The sequence below is a fragment of the Hyaena hyaena genome, unplaced genomic scaffold (assembly GCF_003009895.1).
Source record: "Hyaena hyaena isolate Hyena2069 unplaced genomic scaffold, ASM300989v1 scaffold_1557, whole genome shotgun sequence".
In the NCBI taxonomy this organism is placed as follows: Eukaryota; Metazoa; Chordata; class Mammalia; order Carnivora; family Hyaenidae; genus Hyaena; species Hyaena hyaena.
Window position 1 is genome coordinate 185,012 of NW_024082193.1, and position 21,151 is coordinate 206,162.

The window sequence follows — 21,151 nt, forward strand, 5'->3', positions numbered from 1 at the left end:
GGAAGAGAAACTGCAGCTCTTGGTTACCCACCATTCCCAGTCCCCACTATGGCCCCCTCGCAGCCAAAAATATGAGCTGATAATGCGTGCATATGTGATAAATAATATCAAAAGAAAAGCAGTTTTACACTTAACAATCCATCCTCCATTCATTTATATTTCTAAGTCTGGCACGAATAACAAAACGTTCTACTCAAAACAGCAATGTGGGGCACCTGGGTGTCTCAGTCGGTTGAGAGTCCGACTCTTGATTTTGGCTCAGGTCATGATCTCACAGTTTGTGAGATCAAGTCCCATGCTGGGCTCTGCACTGACAGTGTGGAGACTGCTTGGGATTCTCTCTCTTCCTCTCTGTCTGCTCCTCCTCACTCCCCCACTCTTTCTCTCAAACTATATAAATAAACATTAAAAAAAAATAAAGCTTAAAAAAAACCAGTAATGCAAAAACTAAAGTTTACACTGGTGCATGGGAAACCAGTAATGAAACAATGAAATCTCTAAGAGTTACTTAACCATACCACATTTTCACAAAATGCAAAATTCAGAACTAGCTGTAGACTGGCAGAGACAAAATAAAAATTTAGAAAAGAAACAGAAAAATCAGTATGTTCCCTTGAAATGTAATCCCACAATAAGAGTAAGTGTGTTAATGGCAATCAATAACTCATAAGGTGAATTCAGGTTTGAGAATCAGTCCTGTCACTTTCTACTTCAGCCAAGGGAAAAATCTGATGCTTATGAGAAAGAAAAAGACCCAAGATCCATCACATATGGAGACCAAAGTAGAAGGCAAGATGGCCTGAAGGGGTTGAGAGTATGGGAGGTCTAAACAGGCTAAAGAAAGAGAAGTGATTGCAATGGTCTTTTTTATTGTTCTGTGACAGAAGTGAGACAAAAATCATTTAAATATAATATAGCCAAGGAAGGAAAGTGGGAGAGGGAGTGACCTGGTCCTTCCTTCACTGAGGTGGGTCTAAACATTACCTGCACATGGGCAACTATTAAAAAGGCAAATACTGGGGCACCTGGGGGGATCTCAGTCTGTTGAATGTCTGACTTCGGTTCAGGTCATGATCTTGCAGTTTGTGGGCTGGAGCCCCGTGTCAGGCTCTGTGCTGATAGCTCAGAGCCTGGAGTCTATTTCAGATTATGTGTCTCCTTCTCTCTCTGACCCTCCCCTGCTCATGCTGTCTCTGTCTCTTTCTCTCAAAAATAATTAAACTTAAAGAAAATTGTTTTTAAAGGCAAATATGTTCATGGGCCTTTATAATTTTCACACATTAAGTGTAAAACTAAAGAAACAAACTGTCCAACTTGCTGAGGAACACCAATCAAGACCTAGCACTGCACCCTAACCAGAGGCCTCCAACCCCTGGTTTGGTCGGGCAAGGAGGACGCACACTGGTGACAACGGTCCTGGTGGACATTTGACTGGGCCCTTCTGCAAAGCACGCCTCCTGTTTCCCATGATGTAACATGGCCTAGTAACCCCAGGGAGTAACCATGCCTTGGCCTGGGCTGGAAGGCGAAGGGGAATGCTCAGCACACATCTGGAGAAGAAGGAGTGAGCGTGACTTGGACAGTGGAAGGGATCTGCCAGAAGCTGTGAGCCTTCTCGCCACAACACTGGACCCCAGGACAGGAGCCACCTCCCAGACAGTGATGGCAACAGGGCGGCACAGCATGGGTCAGAGTGCTTGGAAGGCATCAGCCAAGTGAAGGCAGGTTCCCTCCCCCGCAAGGCTTCCCAAGCCTCTAGGAAACCTGTTTGGACTGCAGCCCTCCAGGCCCACACGAACCTGCGTCTTAGAGACTCGGCGGGACGCTGGGAGGATGACACAGGAAAGAGCCCAAGGCCACCCCCCCCCCCCCCCCGCCACACCGCCACCCCCCCCCGACCGCCGCCGCACCGCCACCTCCACCCCGACCGCCGCCGCACCGCCACCTCCACCCCGACCGCCGCCGCACCGCCACCCCCCTCCCGGACTGCCGCCACACCGCCACCTCCACCCCTCCGGACCGCCACCCTCGCGAAAGGCAAGGGCAGGGGTGAGAAGCCACTGCGGCACCTGAACGAGGAGCTGAGGCTACCTGTACGAAGAGGTAGATCAAGAGGCAGCACAATGCCTTCCAGGGGTCCTCCACTGCCTGCAGCTCTTCTCTTGAGGAGGAAAGGTCGAAACAGCCGAGGAGCGCGTCCACACGGCGGACTTGTAACCCTGGGTCTTGGTTCAGCCACAGTAACTTCAAATTAGGTGTTCCTCCTAGGTAAAATTAAAAAGTCCATTTATCATCATTATTTGCACCACCAAGTTATAACATCTTCTTGTAAAAATACATAAAAGGATAAAAGACACTAATCTCTTCTCTTTCTGACATCCCTGGGCTTTGGGGGTGAAAGAACTAGAAAGTCAACATGGATGGACCTCCCTGGTTAAAAGAAACAAACCCTAAAAGGCCTGCACATATGTACTTCATTGAGAATATTCTTCTTTTCTTAAGGGCTATGTTCCGAGGGAAATGAAGGCTTTTTTCCTACCTGTGCTGCATCCTGCACTGTGAGGAGTGTTTTTCAGAGTATGTGTCAAAGAGCCTATCTCAGGGTGTGAGAAACAAAACAGCCACACGAAACGCTGGTGGAAAGGCCACCACTCACCCTGTTAGCTTGTTCTCTTATTCCCCTAAACCAGCAGTTTCCGAACTTCAGCGTAAAAAGAACCCGTTGCAGAGACAGATATAAATGTAAAAACCACATTTTCCTGGGTTCAACATGCAGAAAGCCCCGCTCTACATGCCCTGGAGTGCCCTGGAGTGTGCACTACACAACTGCAGGCTTGGGTGCAGGGCACCCAAAGCAGATCCCTGTAGCCAGTATGCAAAAATTCCTAACATACCATTTTTAGTGTTTCATTTCTATACTTTACATATACATTTAAATTATTAAACTAAAATTTAAAAAGAGACAATCATTACTCATTTACTTAAATCACAACAAATGACAGTGAGTCCTGAGGAAGGACGGTCGTCTGGCGGTGCCTGCGGACAGAGCTGGACTCCAGGCCGAGCCAGGTCCCTGGATGGGCCGCTGCCGGGCATTTCTGCAGGGCCATGCCTGGAAAGCCAGAACGGCTGGGGTCTAAAACCCGGTAACCAAATGGTATGAGAATTAAATGACTCAGAAAGGAAGCTCTCCTTGTCTGCTTACATTTCTCACGGTGTTATTTATGTATCTCACAGTATTATTTAATATGCTCAGTTGTGTATCTCCCACCATCAAAAGTGAAACAACCCAGCAAAAGTCACTTGCATTTCTGAAACGGCTGAAGTATTTCTTCCAATCAAAAAACATTTATCATTATTTTGGAGAGGAAAAAAACTCATTTTTCTCTTAAAAGAAAGACAATACTAAAGATAACTGGCAAAACCAAACCAAACCCCAACCCAACCCAACCCCATGCAGTCCACTGCACTAGATAATAAGACAGAGCAACTACCCCAGGACGGCCTACAAGGGTCAGTGTGACTCCTCAGAAACCTGCTTTTCCGGAAAACTATCCCGCTCGTCGTCCTATTTCTGGAGGCCCAAAAACTACGAAGGGTTCTCAGAGGTTTAAATGACTGACAAAAAAATCTAAAGAAAAATATTTCTCAATGTGAGAAAATTATATGAAATGCCAACTTCAATGTCCCTAAATAAAGTTTTATCGAAACAGCACTGCACTCCTCCATCCCTGTGCTGTCTGAGGCTCCCTGCGCAGACTGAATGCAGAACTGGGTAGCTGCAAGAGACCACACTGCCCCCCAAGTCTCAAATATTTACATCGGCCTCTTTACAGAAAATGTTTGCCAAGCCCTGGCCTAAGGTAAGGGATGGCTATCATTATCACAGTTATTTCAAATATACTAAAGAAGCTGAAAAACATTTTTCTTGCCTCCTAGAAGTCATACATTGTAAAAAACTTTGGAAAAAAGCACAAAAGGAAATAAAAATCATCTACAACCCTACCTACCACTCAGATATTGCCATATTTTAAAATACAGCTTCTGGTCCTGTTTTCAGTGCATGTAAAACAATTACACACCCAGCTAAGAGGGCACGTCCCCATTACAGTGCAAGGGGACGGACAGCAGGAAGATTTTACCTTGTGTTTCATTTGCTTACACGTAAGAGTTTGATACAGAAAGAGTAAGAGTCATAAGATGCACTTAGAGCCAAGTATAGTGGCAGTGACACACAGTGACATGCAGATGGCAGTTACTCCCAGCCTCAACATCATCTGGGGATTTGTTAAAACTGCCGATTCTTGGGCCCCCAGGCCTACTAGCTCTAATCCCAGCAGGCAGCGGGCAGCACTCTGCTGTAATGCCCTCCAGGTGATTCCAGTCCAGGCAAAGTCTGAATACCATGCAAAAGTCTTTCCCAAAACAGCTAAGAAATAATTTACACAGACAAAAATAACCTACCAAAACAACAACAAAAACCCCCCAAACAGCTAAAAAATCATTTACACAAACAAGAATAACTTACCAATAATAAATAAATTGGTTCTTGAGGTCTAATGATAAAATAGATTATAGAAAACCACCAGATTGAAAAATCATGTTGTTGGAAATTAGAGAATTTTAATTCTAAATTCAATTATTTAATCAAGAACTAGGTACTGAACACCCGTCTACATATTACTGCGGGAGATAAGACACCTCCACAGCCTTCTCCAGAACGTGAGGGTCTTTCATACAAGACCACAGATTCTGGGGCTGTCATCATTTTATGCCACAAGCAGTACTCGCTGGGCTGTAAGGGGACCCTCTGATGACCCTACATAACGGCCATAACTTCAAGGCTGGTCCTCTTCCTAAGTGCTGTCCACAGAGATTTACTCCTCAGTTGATAGATTTCATCATCTTAAGCCGTAAGGGCTGAATTTCTTTGAAGGATCATTTACATTAGTTCTCTTCTAATTGTAAACTCACTCTAGTCAAAGTGGTTTCTAACCATGATATGATAACTGAAGAGGGTTGGGCCTGCCTAACACCGAGACACTGTCAGTAATTTCAGTTTAAGGGACACCTGAGTGGCTCAGTTGGTTGAGTGTTTAACTCTTGACTTTGGGTCGGGTTGTGGGACTGAGCCCTGCATCAGGGTCTGTGCTGAGTGTGGGGCAGCCTTGGGATTCTCTCTCTCCCTTCCTCTGCCCCTCTCCCTGACTCATGTGCTCCCTCTCTAAAATAAATAAAATGAAAAGAAAAAATTTTTTTAAAGAAACCTAACTTGGGAGCACCTGCGTAGCTGAGTTGGTTAAGCATCCAACTCTTGGTTTCAGCTCAGGTCATGATCTCATGGTTTGTGGGACATGTTGGGCACTGTGCAGACAGCTTGAAGCCTGCTTGGGATTCTCTCTCTCTCTCTCTCTCTCTCTGCCCCTCCCCCACTCATCTATACACACACTCTCTCAAAATAAACATTTAAAAAATTATTTTAAAAGGGGCGCCTGGGTGGCTTAGTCGGTTAAGCGTCCGACTTTCACTTAGGACATGATCTCGCGGTTCGTGGGTTCGAGCCCCGCGTCGGGCTCCGTGCTGACTGCCAGCTCAGAGCCTGGAGCCTGTTTCAGAGTCTGTGACTCCCTCTCTCTCTGACCCTCCCCTGCTCACGCTGTCTCTCTCTCCTAGAAATAAATAAAACATTAAAAAATTAAAAAAAATTATTTTAAAAACCCCATGAAACCTATTTTGATCAGAACTGGAAGACAGATCAGCTCAGAGCTCCTCTCTGTCCACCACACATACATCCCCCCCACCACCTCTCGCTTCTAGAGACAGACAAGACTGTGCCAGGAAGATCAAGGGTGGTCCCTACACTTCCCCAAGAGCTCCATGGGCAGCTGGGATGTTTCAAAGAGCCACATACCTAAACAAGCATTCTCATCTTTAGGTCAACAACTAGCATTGCATCTAAAACACATGAGCCTCAAAAACCTAGTTACATAACTTGATAGAAGATTTTGTGTGAACAGATGGTCAGGAAGGCCTGGGAGCCCTCCGGGGGACCTGAGCCACAGAGGGTGGGGCAGAGGGTCAGGGAAGGAAGTCATTCTGTGAATGACAACTGTGAAGACCTTCTCGAGAGATACCTGGACGACCCACCCCTGGCAGAGGGCTGCTGGCTGTGCCTCATGAGTAACAGAGCAATGGTCCTGTTTCTGTTTCTACAGCAATGACACAAGGGAGTGAGTAAAACACTCCCGGGACTCTAAGCCATGGACATGCTCTATGCTTTTTATATGGAAATATGTATTTCAATAGCTGCGTTTTAGAGTTATCATATGGTTGTTTCCCTTGCACACTGCTGGGGTGATAAAACCATACACCTGTTGGGCTTGTGTCCACTGTCAGGATTGACTGATGAAGAGTTCTCCAAATGAAAAACATCTTAGGTCTCGTGCTACCTGTGAAAGCTTGTCTATGAGTTTGAGTTACATGAATATTTGTTTAACAGAGCATCCCCGGCCGAAAGAAAACAAATTAAAAACCCTAAGGACTCATCTGCGAACTGAATCTTCACTATGGCTCGATAAACTTCAAGAGTCTATTTATAAAGAGCAAAAAAACCCCACATTCATTCAGCTATAAACAGAGTAGAATGCATTAATATCTCAATATATTAAGCTCTAGTCTAAATGTACATGGATGAAGTGTCTAATTTCACGCTTGCAAAATGACACTGTTGTACCACATCTACCTAACACATTCACAATACGGTGAATGTGGCTATAAAAAGCAGTCAGTGTGAAATTCAACTGTTGGCTTATGACTCAAATGTGTATTTGTAACACATTTACTTGACAAACCTTCAAACTATTTTTAAAAATGAAAAGAAAACCCAATCGAGGTTTTAAACCTATTTCTCTCTTTTTTAAAAATGCTTATTTATTTATTTAGAGAGAGGGAAGAGCATGTGTGCACAGTGGGGGAGGAGCAGAGAGAGGGAGAAAGAGAGAATCCCAAGGAGCCCAGTACAGGGCTCAATCCCACAACTGTGAGATCATGACCCGAGTGGAAATCAAGACACTTAAATGACTGCACCACCAAGGCTCCCAAACCCATTTCTCTTGATCCATGACATCAGGCAGCGGTTCCAGAAGCGGCGGGCCCGTCATCATCTCCTTGCCAGGTGTGGGTCCATGCGCCTGGATGGCAGCTGGGGATTCCTCCTCACCACCCACAGAAGCTGCCAACGTTTGACAAGGCTTTCTTGATCTGCACACATCAGGCGTCAAGATGAAAAGTGCCAACAGCATATAGAAGAGGGGCTGGAATAAGAAAGCTTCACTACACTGCCCGGCAAATGAGGGCAGGAGTCAAACACAGCCCCTTCTTTTAGGGAAAGTACCATTTCACCAACTCATTTCATTTTATACAAGTCTCCTAAGAGTACCTGCAAGATTTTGGTGAGTAAAATGTCCTTATATAGCCAGAAGCACTAAGTCCACTTACTGATTCTTGAATAGCACATGACAAAAATTGCAGGTTGACAAATTGCCTGTTAGATGTCTGTAATCAGTTGTCCCAGGTTTCTAAAATATGGGTACGCTTATGAGGACTAAAGGATGACAATGAGCAGGGAAGACCGTCACTACTCCTCTGTCTAAAGAAGAATCTCCAGTTCTGGAGATAAAAATGCTCTTTCCAATGCCTGCCTGTTGTTCGCTCCAAGACTCACTCCACGAAGTGGGGAACACTGGTACATGAGGAAGAAGAGAATGGGCTGCCTGCCCACAGACTCTTCAAGAGCTGTTTCCAGGGAAAGGAAGCTATAGAGTCCAAGGTCCACCCTTCTCACATCACTGGAAACAGCAGGTCTCAAGACATGACACGAGATGAATGAGAGACGCTAACTCGCATGATCGTGTTAACACAGATCAGGCACGTGAGCACACCATGTGCACATACATCTGACTGTGTGCCACCTGCATACTTCTGCAAAGGAAGGGAAGTGAGCTCCCTGAAGAAAATATGGCAGTAATGACATTTACTTTTCCGCTCCCTGGCTGGTCAATTTTAATTCTTTCTTCTTTTTAGGTAACCTCTATAATTTTTTCTTTTTTTTTTTTAATATTTTTTATTTATTTCTAGGAGAGAGAGAGAGAGACAGCGTGAGCAGGGGAAGGTCAGAGAGAGAGGGAGACACAGACTCTGAAATTGGCTCCAGGCTCTGAGCTGGCAGTCAGCACAGAGCCCGACGCGGGGCTCGAACCCACGAACCGCGAGATCATGACCTAAGCGAAAGTCGGACGCTTAACCGACTAAGCCACCCAGGCGCCCCTCCTCTATAATTTTCTACTCTCCTGTTTCCATTTTGTTGAAAAATATCTTGTGATTTTTTTTTTTTTTTATTTCTACTATTTAGGAAAGCAAGCTAAACCAAATGTGCCAAAAGTGCTGTTAGAAGAAAGCCTTTCTTAAGAGAAGAACACCGTGGTCTATCAGGAGACTCACTGAACACTTAACATTTATGGAAACAACCTGTTTAAAACTCTCTCAGGAGAACAAGAAAAATCAGACGTGTGTCCTGAGGTGATGCTCCTTCACCAACAACACTGCTGGCCCCGCATGGGAACAAGGGCTGCGATCAGACCTCAGGGCCATGTCACACCCACGTGACAGGCACCTGCCCGTGTCAAGTCCTCCAATGCAGACGGAAGGAGAGCACCGGCCAAAGGGTTCCACGGTTTTTAACAACACGCAGCCTCAGCCAAAGAAAATGCCTGTGACAGAAACATGGGACGATGACTGGTCCTCCATTTTAGTTCAAAAACTGTTTGGCATGTTTCCTCAGGGATACAGAAAAATACCAAATATTTTTAAAATATTATAAAAATTTTAAAAGAAAAAAGGGGGTGGGGGCTGGGTGGCTCAGTCGGTTGAGTGTCCAGCTCGATTTCAGCTCAGGTCATGATCCCAGAGTCATAGGATGGAGCCCGGTGGCAGGCTCGGCACTCACGATGAAGCCTGTTTGAGAGTTAGTCTCTCTCTCTCTCTCTCAAACATAAACTTAAAATCTTGTCATTTTTGTATCATTATTAACATAAGCATAAACAAACAGTCACACATGTAAATTATCAGGAGCAAAAGCTCAGGGCCACACCCATGTCACTAACAATGGGAGATGGGTGGGCCTTTCGGACACGGCCCCCTGCACGAGTTCTTCTAGAGCAGAGCTTGGCACGCCGCCCTGCACGGCTCTCATCACAAGCAGAGCCTGTGTCCAGTGGTGCCAAGGAGACTTTTTGCATAAGCCCCAGAAGTAGTCTCTGATAATTTTATGACTTCCAGAGTTTATTAAAACATTTTAGGGAGTGGCCTTTAAAACTAACTTATAATATAATGATGAATAGCCAGATATTCTCTTTAATTCAAACCATGAAGAAAACTATAATAATTTCCTTTCATATTATTTTTGGAAAGATACAATAAGATGCAAATAATAAAACATTTCTGAAAAATTATTTTGGCTATCCTTTCAAAATATTTCTTGCTACAAAAACAAATGTCAATTCATCTTCATTTGTTCTTTTTTTTTTTTTCTTTTTTGATAAGTACCTTTTTAGGGGTGAGTATATCACTGACTGAGAGAATAAGGAAACATTCTCTATAGTATTTCCTCACCTTCTCCCCCAGTACAATTCCATTTATAAGAAAATACTTTGCAGTGCTCACATCCTTATTTGGTAAACTACAAGCCTGTGTGATGGAAATAATGGTGGCATGAGAGAATTTAATGCATACAAAAATGGAATATCAAAGTTTTAGAAAGTATTTGTTCTCTGACACAATGACAAGGGACACTAAAAATAAAGCCTCACCCCCTCCTCCTCTTGGACCTTACTCTGTGTAGAACGCCACCCCCAGTCCTAAATCTGTGCTCTTGTCTGGGCACCAAGAAATTGCGGGAAGAAAAGACTTCAGCTAATTTCTAGGTGGATTTTCTTTTTCCTTCCCTCCCATTAAGGATTTTAAGATAACACTCATGAAAGGAAAACTTACTTTTCCAGCTGAAAAAACTTCCCTTTCTCTTGCCTTTGCAGTTCATCAAAACACACTTCCAGTGTTAGGGAGGAGACAAGAGCGGATTTAAGCAGAATATCAAGAGCCCAGCCCTGTGAATTCAGCAGATGTTTACTGAGCGACAACCAGGGGTGGCGTCTGCGGATCTGGCAGCAATGGGCTCGGCCCCACAGCGCGGCTCCCCTTGGGGTGGCACGCTCCCGCTAGCGTGGGCCATGAGCAGGGCACAGGTGGGGTGAGGCAGTCAGGCGGCAGACTGGCCCAGACTGTTCCCAGCTATGTTTCAATGTTATAAGACAGGCACACTCTCTTGGGCCCAGGGTTAGGATGAAAATTAGTTTAAGCACAGTTCTAGAAAAACATGTTTCCACGATGGATCCGTTATTGGATTTACATCACCATACGGTGAACAGATGAGTGATTTATTGAAAGCAAAGCTGTCTGTACCTGGAATGTTCATCTGCAGAGGCCTGACGAGGTCCGGGTGCCGCAGTGGGTTCCCAGAGTACACAAACCACTCCTTGACAGCGGGGCAGGTGCTGGTGCCATCTGAGGAGAGACAGCTGGGTCAATAGATGCACATGAGTCTCAACATTCGTCACCAGGCTAACAGAGTGACAGACCCACAGCTCCACTGGGGACCAATTTCAGGTTGGTGAGTACAGTGAGTTCTCACATCCAAGGTCACTGAGAGGGACCTCAGGCATCCAACAGTTGATTCCCTAACCTCCAATCTCATTTCAACAAGGGCAATAACCTCTGGGGTGGGGGGGCCGGCAGGATAACGTGGGTACGTAAGCAATGATGGAGGGCAGACGTAACCACTTAGATGGTTCCTATAATGTCCTTCCTCTTGGGCCTCACACTGCTCCACACAGCAGTTAGTGAAAACTGGGAGTAGGACGGTCCTTTCGGGTCTTCAGTTCATTATTTCATGCAACTATCAAGACCGCTATTACATTAGACAATTCAAAAAGCAGGCAAGAATAAGAGAACAAAGGCATTTCTGAGACACCTGGGTGGCTCAGTCGATTTAGAATTCGACTCTTGATTTCAGCTCAGGTCAAGATCCCAGGGTTGTGGGATCCAGCCCCATGTGGGGCTCTGCGCCAACCATGGAGCCTGGTTAAGATTCTCTCTTTCCCTCCCTCTCCAACTCTCTCCCCTATTTGTGCGTGTGCTCACTTGCCTTCTTTCTCTCTCTCTAAACAAACAAATAAATAAATAAAATGTTAAAAAGTAAATAAAACAGGCAATTCTCTACGCTGGATTATTAATTGCTATTAAAAATTCAGTTTAGGGGCACCTGGGTGGCTCAGTCAGTTAAGCGACCAACCTCAGCTCAGGTCATAATCTCGTGGTTCATGAGTCTGCCTCAGATTCTGTGTCTTCCTCTCTCCCTGCCCCTCCCCTGCTTGCGCTCTGTCTCTGTCTCTCTCAACATAAATAAACATTAAAATTATTTTTAAAAAACTCAGTTTATAGGGTGCCTGGGTGGCTCAGTTGGTTAACATCCAATTTTGGCTCAGGTCACGATCTCAACTATCATGAGTTCAAACCGCACGCTGGGCTCAGTGCTGACAGCCCAGAATCTGGAGCCTGCTTCAGAGTCTGTGTCTCCCTCTCTCTCTGCTCCTCCCCTACTCACGGTCTCTTTCTCTCAAAAATAAATAAACGTTTAAAAAAAATTTAAAAAATTCGGTTTGTCTTCTGTTCTAATTACTCCGTGAACAAAGGTGGAAGGCGGCTTTCCTACTCCACATGCTCCCCTAGCCTGGGGTCCCCAGGTGCTGTCTCTCCAGCACCCAAACCTCCTGCCTCCCTGCCTGCCTCCCCTCTCCTAGGGCCCTCTTGACCACCCCCTGACCCTTCGAGGTCTGGTTTCCTTCCCCACATGGCTCGGCCCCGCTTAGACCATCTTCAGACTCCCCCCATCCAAGCCATTCTCCATGTAAATGCAGGCTTTTTGGTGTTTGCTTTTTCACAATGAGAGTTAGACCAGGCTGCTCACCCTAATGAAAACCGCACAGTAACAGCCCGAGGTGCCAACATCAGCACGCAGACCTGGGAGCGCGGCAAGCCCCGCCCCACCGCGCCCTCTGCCCTGCGGTGCTCGCCCAGGCGCAGCGCACAGCGGCCTACAGCACTCCTGGGTGTCTGGCTCCCCAGTCCCCGGGGCAGCGTGCCGCTCAGCTGGGCCCGAGGACCCCAGCTCCAGCCCGCGTCCTGCTCCTCAGCTGGAGCACCTCCCGTCCTCCATCTCACCGTGCCCTTTCTCACCTCCACATGTTCCCCCCACCCTCCCTCCACTGAGACCTGCATGCTTCCCCACCGCGGCTCTCTGGCGGGCACTGCACGTGCCCGCTCACTCCCCCCGCTGCCCACCCGACCGAGCTCCTGGAACCAGAAGTGAGTCGTCTTCAGGATCCCAGGGCAGATGCTTGTTAACTTTAACAAACACATTCAACTTAGCCTAAATCCCACAGATACAAAAAGAAAAAAAATCTGAATAGTATTCTTATGGCTGCTAAAAAAACAAAGACACCCAACCCGTTTTCTACATAATCCTCTTGGCCGAGGTATTCATCACACTCAGAAACAGTCAACTGAGTGAATGGTGGTCTAAGCCGCTATTTCCGGAAGAAGAGCATTCTCTCACACCCAAGACAAACCTCAGCGGACTTCACTGTGTTGCCGGATGAGGACACTCGAACACTGTCACACACCTAGTCTGCCAACTGTCTCCTTAGAAAGTACTGGAACATTTACAAAACCACATTTTATATCACCTTTCATCTAAAACTGCTCCAAATCTCTAAATAGAAGGGTTTGGGGTTGACTTCTCAGTTTTAATTCTAAGTAACATGAGAAGAAAGTAGTTTCATGATAGGCACTGATCCTTCACTAAACACCACCATGTAGATTTTCTTTTATTTCCTTTCCTATTAAGATCTAGAGAAGTCAGTTTTTGGACAAATATTCTAAGAGAAAGGCCACACGGTAGTCATTTACTCAGGTATAATCCAGGAAGAGCTGCCCAGTGAGACCAGCTCAACAGGATCTATAAACCCTGCCTCTGTGAAAGGCACACACTGGGCCGGAGAGCAGCAGACACACCAGCTTCCTTCCCTCTTTTCCAAAATTCAGATCAGCACAGACAGAAAATTCCTTCCTTTCTCCATAATTTAGGCCAGTGAGGGTTAAGTCCACATTAACCCTTAACCAAGTATCTCTTAATTAACCAGAGAACAAAAACCTTTTTGCTTTTAAGGTGACTGACTTAAATCCAGTGAGTTTCACTGACCACACAGTACAGTCACGGAACAAGAGTGAACCACGCTGCTGAAAATGCAGTACCTGTCAGCTACTGACTATGCAGAGGCTTGAATATGAAGACCTTCACTTATTATCACATAACAAATTAACTAGCCAGAGGATGAAAGTTAAAACAGCCCTGCTGATTTTAACTTTCACTCCCTAAATGAACTTTATCTGAAGTTGTGGGCCAGGATACAGGAAGTGACAGAGATATTAAAATGAGTACTTTTTCTGAGGTTCAGGGCAAGTAAAGGAGCATTAAATCACTAGGCGAGTTCTGCAGGTCCTCCGGCGCTCTGCTCCTCCCCTTGTGAGCTGCTGGGCAACAGGGACACCCAAGGTGCACCCTCACTTCCTTCCCCTATCACGAGAGGGTACGAACGAGGATGGTGCACAGTAGCTAGAAAATGTTGTCAACATTTACAAAAATTAAGTTTTGTAGTCTGGAAAAAGACTTTTCGAAATCTAAATACTCGGATGGCAGCATTTTCACTTTTAATTCAAATTATCCCTCCTACAGACATGGCTGAGCTCTGCATTCCTTCCAAAACCCAGAGCTAGATGTAAAGTCTTACCTGAGATCCTCTTAAAAGAAACAGATATTGCTGGAAAACCCTAGAGTTTACCCTTTATCTGGGGTACCACATAATTTCAGAAGTTTTTCTATAAAACTCCTTAAAGAAAATATAGGCAATAAACTCTTAGACACTGGTCTGAGTGATACTCTTTTGGATCTGTCTCCTGAGGCCAGGGCAACAAAAGCAAAAATAAACTATTAGGATTTCATCAAATTAAAAAACTTCTGCACAGAGAAGGAAACCATCAACAAAACCAAAAGGCAACCTATTGAATGGAAGAAGATATTTACAAATGACATATCCAATACGGGGTTGGTATCCAGAATATTTAAAGAACTCATACAACTCAACACCAAGGAATCAAACCATCTGATTAAGAAATGGACAGAGGACCTGAATAGACATTTCTCCAAAGACATCCAGATGGCCAACAGACACATGAAAAGATGCTCAACATCACTCAGCATCAGGGAAATGCAAATCAAGACCACAATGAGATACCACCTCACACCTGTCAGAATGGCTAGAGTCAAAAAGACAAAAACAACAAGTGTTGGTGAGGACATGGAGAAAAGGGAACCCCTCGTTCACTGTTGGTAGACATGCAAACTGTTGCCACCACGATGGAAAACAGTATGGAGGCTCCTCAAAAATTAAAAATAGAAATACCATGTGATACAGTAATTTCATTTCTGGGTAAATACCCTAACAAAATGAAAACACTAATTTGAAAAAATACGTGCACCCCTATGTTTGTGGCAGCGTTATTTACAATAGCGAAGATATGGAAGCAGCCCAGTGTCCATCAGTAGACGAATGGATAAAGACCTGATACACACACACACACACACACACACACACACACACACACACACAGCAATATCAGTCAGCCATAAAAAAGAAGGAAATGTTGCAACAACAAAGATGGACACAGAGGGACTTACGCTAAGTGAAATAAGCCAGATGGAGAAAGACAAGTACCATATAATTTCACTTGTATGTGGAATCTAAAAAAACCAAAACAGATGAACAAACAAAAACAGACTCATAAATACAGAGAAGAAAGTGCTGGTTGCCAGAGAAGAGGCGGGGGTGGGGAGGGTGGATGAAATAGTGGAAGGGGGTTAGGAAGTAGACTTCCAGTTATAAGATAAATGAGTCATGGTGATGAAAGTACAGTGTAGGTAAGGTAGTCAATAATACTGGAATAAGTCTGTATAGTGACAGATGGTAACCACACTTATCATGCTGAATGGTTTTTAATTTATACAGATGTCGAATCACTGTGTTGTATACCTAAAATGAATACTGTATGTCAACTACACTTCAATTAAAAACTTTAAAAATTATAAAAAGTAAAACCCTGTTTAAACAGGAAAAACAAAATTTCAGAGGTCTTAATCTGGCCTGCACTTTGAAACTACAGCAGACACATTTGCAAAAATTTGATGTGTCTGAATTGAAATGAAATAATCTTCTTAAATGCCTAAAAATCAAGAAAAAGAGAAAAGGAAATAGAGTTTGGTAATTCCCTAAAGAAAAGGCTGATTTTCTCGAACTTTGACTTGCCTGGCTGCACGTGCAAAGGAGTAAGGTAAGAACTTGAGAAAAGTTCTCTACTAGTGTAACTCCCTTCAAGCTTGTAACATTTTATATGAAAAACGGAAAAAAGACATAACCAAACTTGGTCTTCTGCTATTCCCAAAGGACAGACACATGGCTCCACGGTGTAGGATCTTCTGTATGGAACGAAGACCTCTCTTCTGGGAGCAAAGCTGCACAAGTATCCACGTTGGCAGCCCCTCCCCCCGGCCCCCCCCTCCCCCCAGGAAAACTCCTCCTCGCTTCAGCCCAGCTCCTCCGCGGGCCTGTGCTGGAAGCAACGTCCATCACAACCTCTCAATTACTGGGACTTTCAAATTTGGTTAACATCCCTCAGGCTTTTAAAGAAAGATATCTGTCCTTACCATTCTGTAGTATTTTTTTTAAATAGTTTATGGTCAGGTTGGTTTCCATATAACACCCAGTGCTCATCCCCACAAGTGCCCTCCCCCATGCCCATCACCCCCCTTCCCCTCTCCCCCACCCCCATCAGCTCTTCTGTAGTATTTTTATACTGCTGATTTAATTTATGCTTACATGTGGCCTTAGTCCTGAAAAAGTTAAAAAATTCCCTGAACATACTTTTTTGTGTACACGTACCTAGGATTTTAATGAGCTGGTGCCCTGGACCGTGGCTACTGACTTGCAGGGCCGGCTGCCCCAGCCTGAGACCGCCAGCCTCCCCCAGCTGGACCGGTGCTGGGGGAGGAGGAGGGCAGAATGGCAAGAGAGGAGTGAGGCTGCCACCCCAAACCGTTGACAGCGCCTGCGTGCCAGGCTCTTCCCGGCTTCGTTGCCTGCGAAGCGGTCAAGGAGGACACACTCTGCCTTGGCACCTTCTGGGTTTTTTTTTTATTTCCTAAAATTTACAAGGCTTCACAGTGGCCTAAGCTAAGCTTTTCATGAGGGGACCGTCAGAACCTGAAGTAAATTGGGAATGGGCACGAAGGCAGGATGGGCAGAGGCTGGAATGACGGCGGTTTGTCCCCATCTGGGGCCATGACACCACTGGGCCGTCTAAACAGCACAGTCATCTGGACAGAATACACAGAGAGTTGCCAGCCCAGCACCCCAACACAACGAGACAAGCTGGAGTACCCAGCAGACTAGCCATCCGAGCTGTACCCCAAACTGGGGACTCTGAAGCGGCCGCCCACGGTCCAGTGCGTGTGCTTTTTGGCTCAGATGCCCACTGTTGGTGGCTATGGGAGTTGAAGAGCTTCGCTCTAGTGCCCTGGGTCTACACCTGCGGGGGAGAGGCACCTTCGGTTCTAAATCTCACTCTAGTCAAGTGGAGCTTCCACTTGCCGGTCAGGCTGGGCTCAGAGAAGGCTGTTCCCCTCATGGGACCTGAGACGCCATCGCTCTTCCTCCTGTGTCTGAAATTCTACCATTATAGTCCTCTTCTAAGGAGAGCTTTGCTAAGTGGAAACACTCCTGAAAAGGTCTTATTTTAAACACATACTCAAAAATCAGATATCAATCACTTAATGTATACCAAGAATCTGCTGGGTACAGTAAAATGCCACCTGAATGGTCTCTGCTAGCTCAGCTGACAGCCAATGGGGACAAGGGGCATCAGACAAACAAGCCTATAAACAAACTGTGATGAGATCAGAATGGAAACATACAGTTCTTTTTTGATAAAGGAGTAAGGGAGGAATTTGGGGGAGTTAGTGTTTAAGGGCATAAGAAACAAATAGAATTGATCCATCAGAAGAATGGCCTGAGCTAGAAAAAATAAAAGTGTATTTGTCAACATGGATATAGTTTCTGGAGCAATGCAAGTGAATGCGACCACGTGGGTGTAAAAGGGTCAAATGCAGTTGTGAGGTCCTCCCACACACGGGGGTCAGCAGAGAAGCAGGGGCTGGGGGAGGGGTCAGGAGGGACACGGGCCATCGACATGGGGTGCCAGCAGATATCTGACCACCAGGGAGGAGCTGGCGGACAGACAGAGCATCCGCAGAGAGCAGACAGGTGGTGGACTCACTGGGGCACCAGGCCTCGATGGAGAGAGGAAGTAGACAGGGAAACTTTTCCATATGTTGACAACAAAGTGGTGAAATGTTCCCATAGTGCAGGAAAAACAAACCAGGAACTAGAAGATTAAGAAACACAGAATATCATCTCAGGAAGTTAACATCCATTTCTTAGCAGTTCCAATAACAGACACAGAGATAACAGAGAGAAGAAAAATCTGTAAACATAAAGGATAAAGGGGCTATCATTAAAACTTTGCAGAGAAAAAAAGTCACCAAAAAAGAAGCTAGAACCACACTAGCACGTGACTCATCACTACCCCCAACACTAGAGTAGGGTGTGAGGTGGCTGAGATGTGGGCAGAGCTGCTGACCAGTGTTCCCACCAACATCTCTATGGACACATTTCTTTCTTTTCTTTTTTTTTTTTTTAGTTTATTCATTTATTTTGAGGAAGAAAAATATTTATTTATCTTGTAGGTGTATGAAAGCAAGGGAGGGGCAGAGAGAAGGGAGACAGAATCGCCATCAGCGTATAGCCCGATGTGGGGCCGAACTCACAAACCGTGAGATCATGACCTGAGCTGAATCAAGAGTCAGACACTTAAATGACTGCACCACCCAGGCACCCCTGGACAAATTTCTGAAGAAACTGAATTCTTGAGTTGGACAGAGGCACTGTGCAGACTGCAGCCTAGGGAGGAAGCCCCGGAGCAGAGCAAGAAAGCCTCTGAGATGAGGAGACAGAGTCTGCACATCAAGGCTCTGAGGACAGCTGGGAATGTAACACAGAACAGAAGAGAGTTGGCACTATGCAGAAAGGGGCTCCCAAAACCTGCCCGGAGGTGTCCTTGAGGTCCTCGTTGAGAACTGAGCTCTAAGTGTTCAGAGCAAAACTCAGGGAGGCTGGACAAGACTACTACTGAGCAGCCCCACTGAGCAACCAGCAGAGCCCGCACAGAGCTCCACAGCATCGAGTCCTAACGGCCAATGTGCAGAGACTTCTTCAGGCACCTAGCACTCAGGTAACAACCCAGAGAGGCCGACCCTCAGGAGCAGGGCCGCTCCAGCTCTAGTGACATTCCCACAGACCCACCCTATTAAAGTACAAAGTAACTGCCTGACGGGCCACAAGTCAACACCCTTCACAGGTCCAAAATCTTCTAGCTTACAATCTAAACATAAGGGACATGAGAGAATCAGAAATACATGAGAATAAGCAGAAACCTGTGGCCTTCTTATGAGGAGGAAAGTCAGTAAACAGACCCAGGCCCAGAAATTATGGGGCTGATGGAGTTAGTGGACAAGGACTTGGAAACAGCTAGCATGAATAAATTTTAGATTTAAGAGGCAAACAAAAGACAGGAAAAAAAAAAAGTTAGATTTTTTTAAAAAGCAGCTGAAAAATGGGGCGCCTGGGTGGCTCAGTTGGTTAAGTGTCTGACTTCGGCTCAGGTCATGATCTCACGGTTCATGGGTTCGAGCCCTGCATCGGGCTCTGTGCTGACAGCTAGCTCAGCCTGGAGCCTGTTTCAGATTCTGTGTCTCCCTCTCTCTCTGACCCTCCCCTGCTCACGCTGTCTCTCTCTCTCTCTCTCTCTCTCTCTCAAAAATAAATAAAACATTAAAAAAAAAGTAGCTGAAAAACACAAGATCTGAAATGAACATTTCACTGGATGGGTATAGTAGATTAAATGTTACAGGAGAAAGGCTCACGAAACTTGAAAACCAATCAACAGGAACTACTCAAATTGAAGCACAGAGAAAAGAAGCTTAAAAGCAAGCCTTGGTGTGCAAGGAGCACAGGAGCCATAAACCACGCATGTAACCAGGAGACCCAGAGTGAGAGGTAAAAGCCAACAGAGAAAGAGAACAATGTTTGATGATATAATGCTCATTTTGTTTCCAATCTGGTAGGAAACAAACTCCATGATCCAAGAAGCTCAAGAATCCCAAGCAGAACAAACATTGAGTGTACCACTCCAAAACTCAGCTTAAACAAATTACTGAAAACCAGCGCTCAAGGGAAAAAATCTTACAAACAGCCAGAGAGAAATCTCTAAAATCCTATATACAGCAAAATTACACTTCTGAAATAAAGATATTTTCAGAGAAAAAAAATCAGGAAACTGAAATGAGCATGATAAGAAATGTAAAAGTCAACTTCTCTAAAGGAAGAAAGATGATGCTGAAGGAAACGTGGTCTACACCAGAAATGGTACACAAAAAGACTTCTCATCTGTGAACTCCTCTCAAAAGCAACTGACTGTTGAAGGTAATGGTGGGAAAATTACAGCCAAGGGGCCAAATCGGGCTTGCCTGTCTTTATACACTTTTACTGGCGCCTTGCTGCTCCCGTCTCCAGTCCTGACCACAGCCTGCGAGGCCCCCGTGTCTCATGCAAGCCCTCTCAAGCCAGACGACAGTGTCCCGGGCCTGCCTCAGTGTCACGCAGGAGGAAAGCACATGTGTGAAGCGTCCCTCGTCTCCACTATGAAGTATCTTCTCCACTCACGATGCCCCTAAACCACTCCAAAAAGAGATCGATAGGACCTAATTAATTTTATGACTGGCGTTGAATTTATCTGTTCCGGCCACGGACAGTCCTCTCCCTACACAATTGTTGCTAGTGCACAATGAAAATATCGATGGGAAAAAACAGAACTACTCTAAAGGAAAATTTTGTTTATACTTTAAAATATGAAGTACTAAATTTTATGAAATTATTTTATGAAAATCACATTTTTAGGGGGAATAAGTAGGCATTGTCTTCTAATAACAAACATACCCTACACTCCTGCAGGAGGAAAGGGTTTTCACATTTTTAAAAAACACAAATCCTTCTAAGGAATAAAAATATAACATTTTATAAAAACAATGCACTTTTCTTTTAATGAGTACTGATCAACTGTTTACTAATTAGATAGAGATGCCCCATGGTGTTTTCCCTTAATGTTGTCCAGATGTGACTGGTATTCTCAACTACAAATTTTAAAGAGAAACAAAACCCTTTTGAATTGTATCCGTGTCCTGAAAGAACGCATTCCACTTCGTGTGGCCCGTTTCTCGGACTCCAATTCCAGAGAGCACTGTTACTAAGAGGGACCAGCCCACTCACCTTGGCCGCCCCCCAGCAGGAGGGAGTAAACGCGCTGGCGCACTGGGCGGTAGACAAAAGCCTGGCTGGGCAGAGCTTGGTCCAGCGCGTCCTCCAGGGTGTTGCTGCATTCGATCTCCCCGCTGCTCATGATGTTGTACACCAGGTAGCTCTCTGCCTGGACGTGATGTGCTCTAGCAACCTGTTCAAAATTCAAATATAACTGGTTTCTCCTTGAAAACAAAACAGTGACCTCTAAAGAGAAAAAACAACAGCCTTGTATCACATGCCAGTGTTTTCAGGCTTTCAGAAACGGAGTAACTGTCCCTCAAGCCCCTGACATCAAGCTGGCATTTGTTTCCTTTCCTTGGGGCTTCTAGGCTCGAACTGTCATGTACCCCTCCCCCACCTGCACCTCCCAATCGCCTACCAGACCTAGCGCACAGCGTGTTGTCTGCCCCATGCTAGACGTTCCTATGAAAGGCTCGGACTGGCTTCAGCCCACT

General features: G+C 45.4%; 1 protein-coding gene across 7 annotated transcripts in view; it reads right to left on the minus strand.

Annotated features, from left to right (window-relative positions):
- Positions 1–21,151, minus strand: part of FAM120B (family with sequence similarity 120B) — an 86,630-nt gene that overhangs the window by 49,435 nt on the left and 16,044 nt on the right. For all 7 annotated transcript variants that reach the window (XR_005526924.1, XM_039224212.1, XM_039224211.1 and 4 more), the window contains exons 3-5: positions 20,667–20,847; positions 10,516–10,617; positions 2,092–2,264 (exon numbers count right to left, since the gene is read on the minus strand). Coding sequence is in view for 6 of the 7 variants with exons in the window: in XM_039224212.1 (XP_039080143.1) it covers positions 2,092–2,264; positions 10,516–10,617; positions 20,667–20,847 (456 nt within the window). In the remaining variant the exon portion in view is untranslated. The remainder of the gene's footprint in view (positions 1–2,091; positions 2,265–10,515; positions 10,618–20,666; positions 20,848–21,151) is intronic.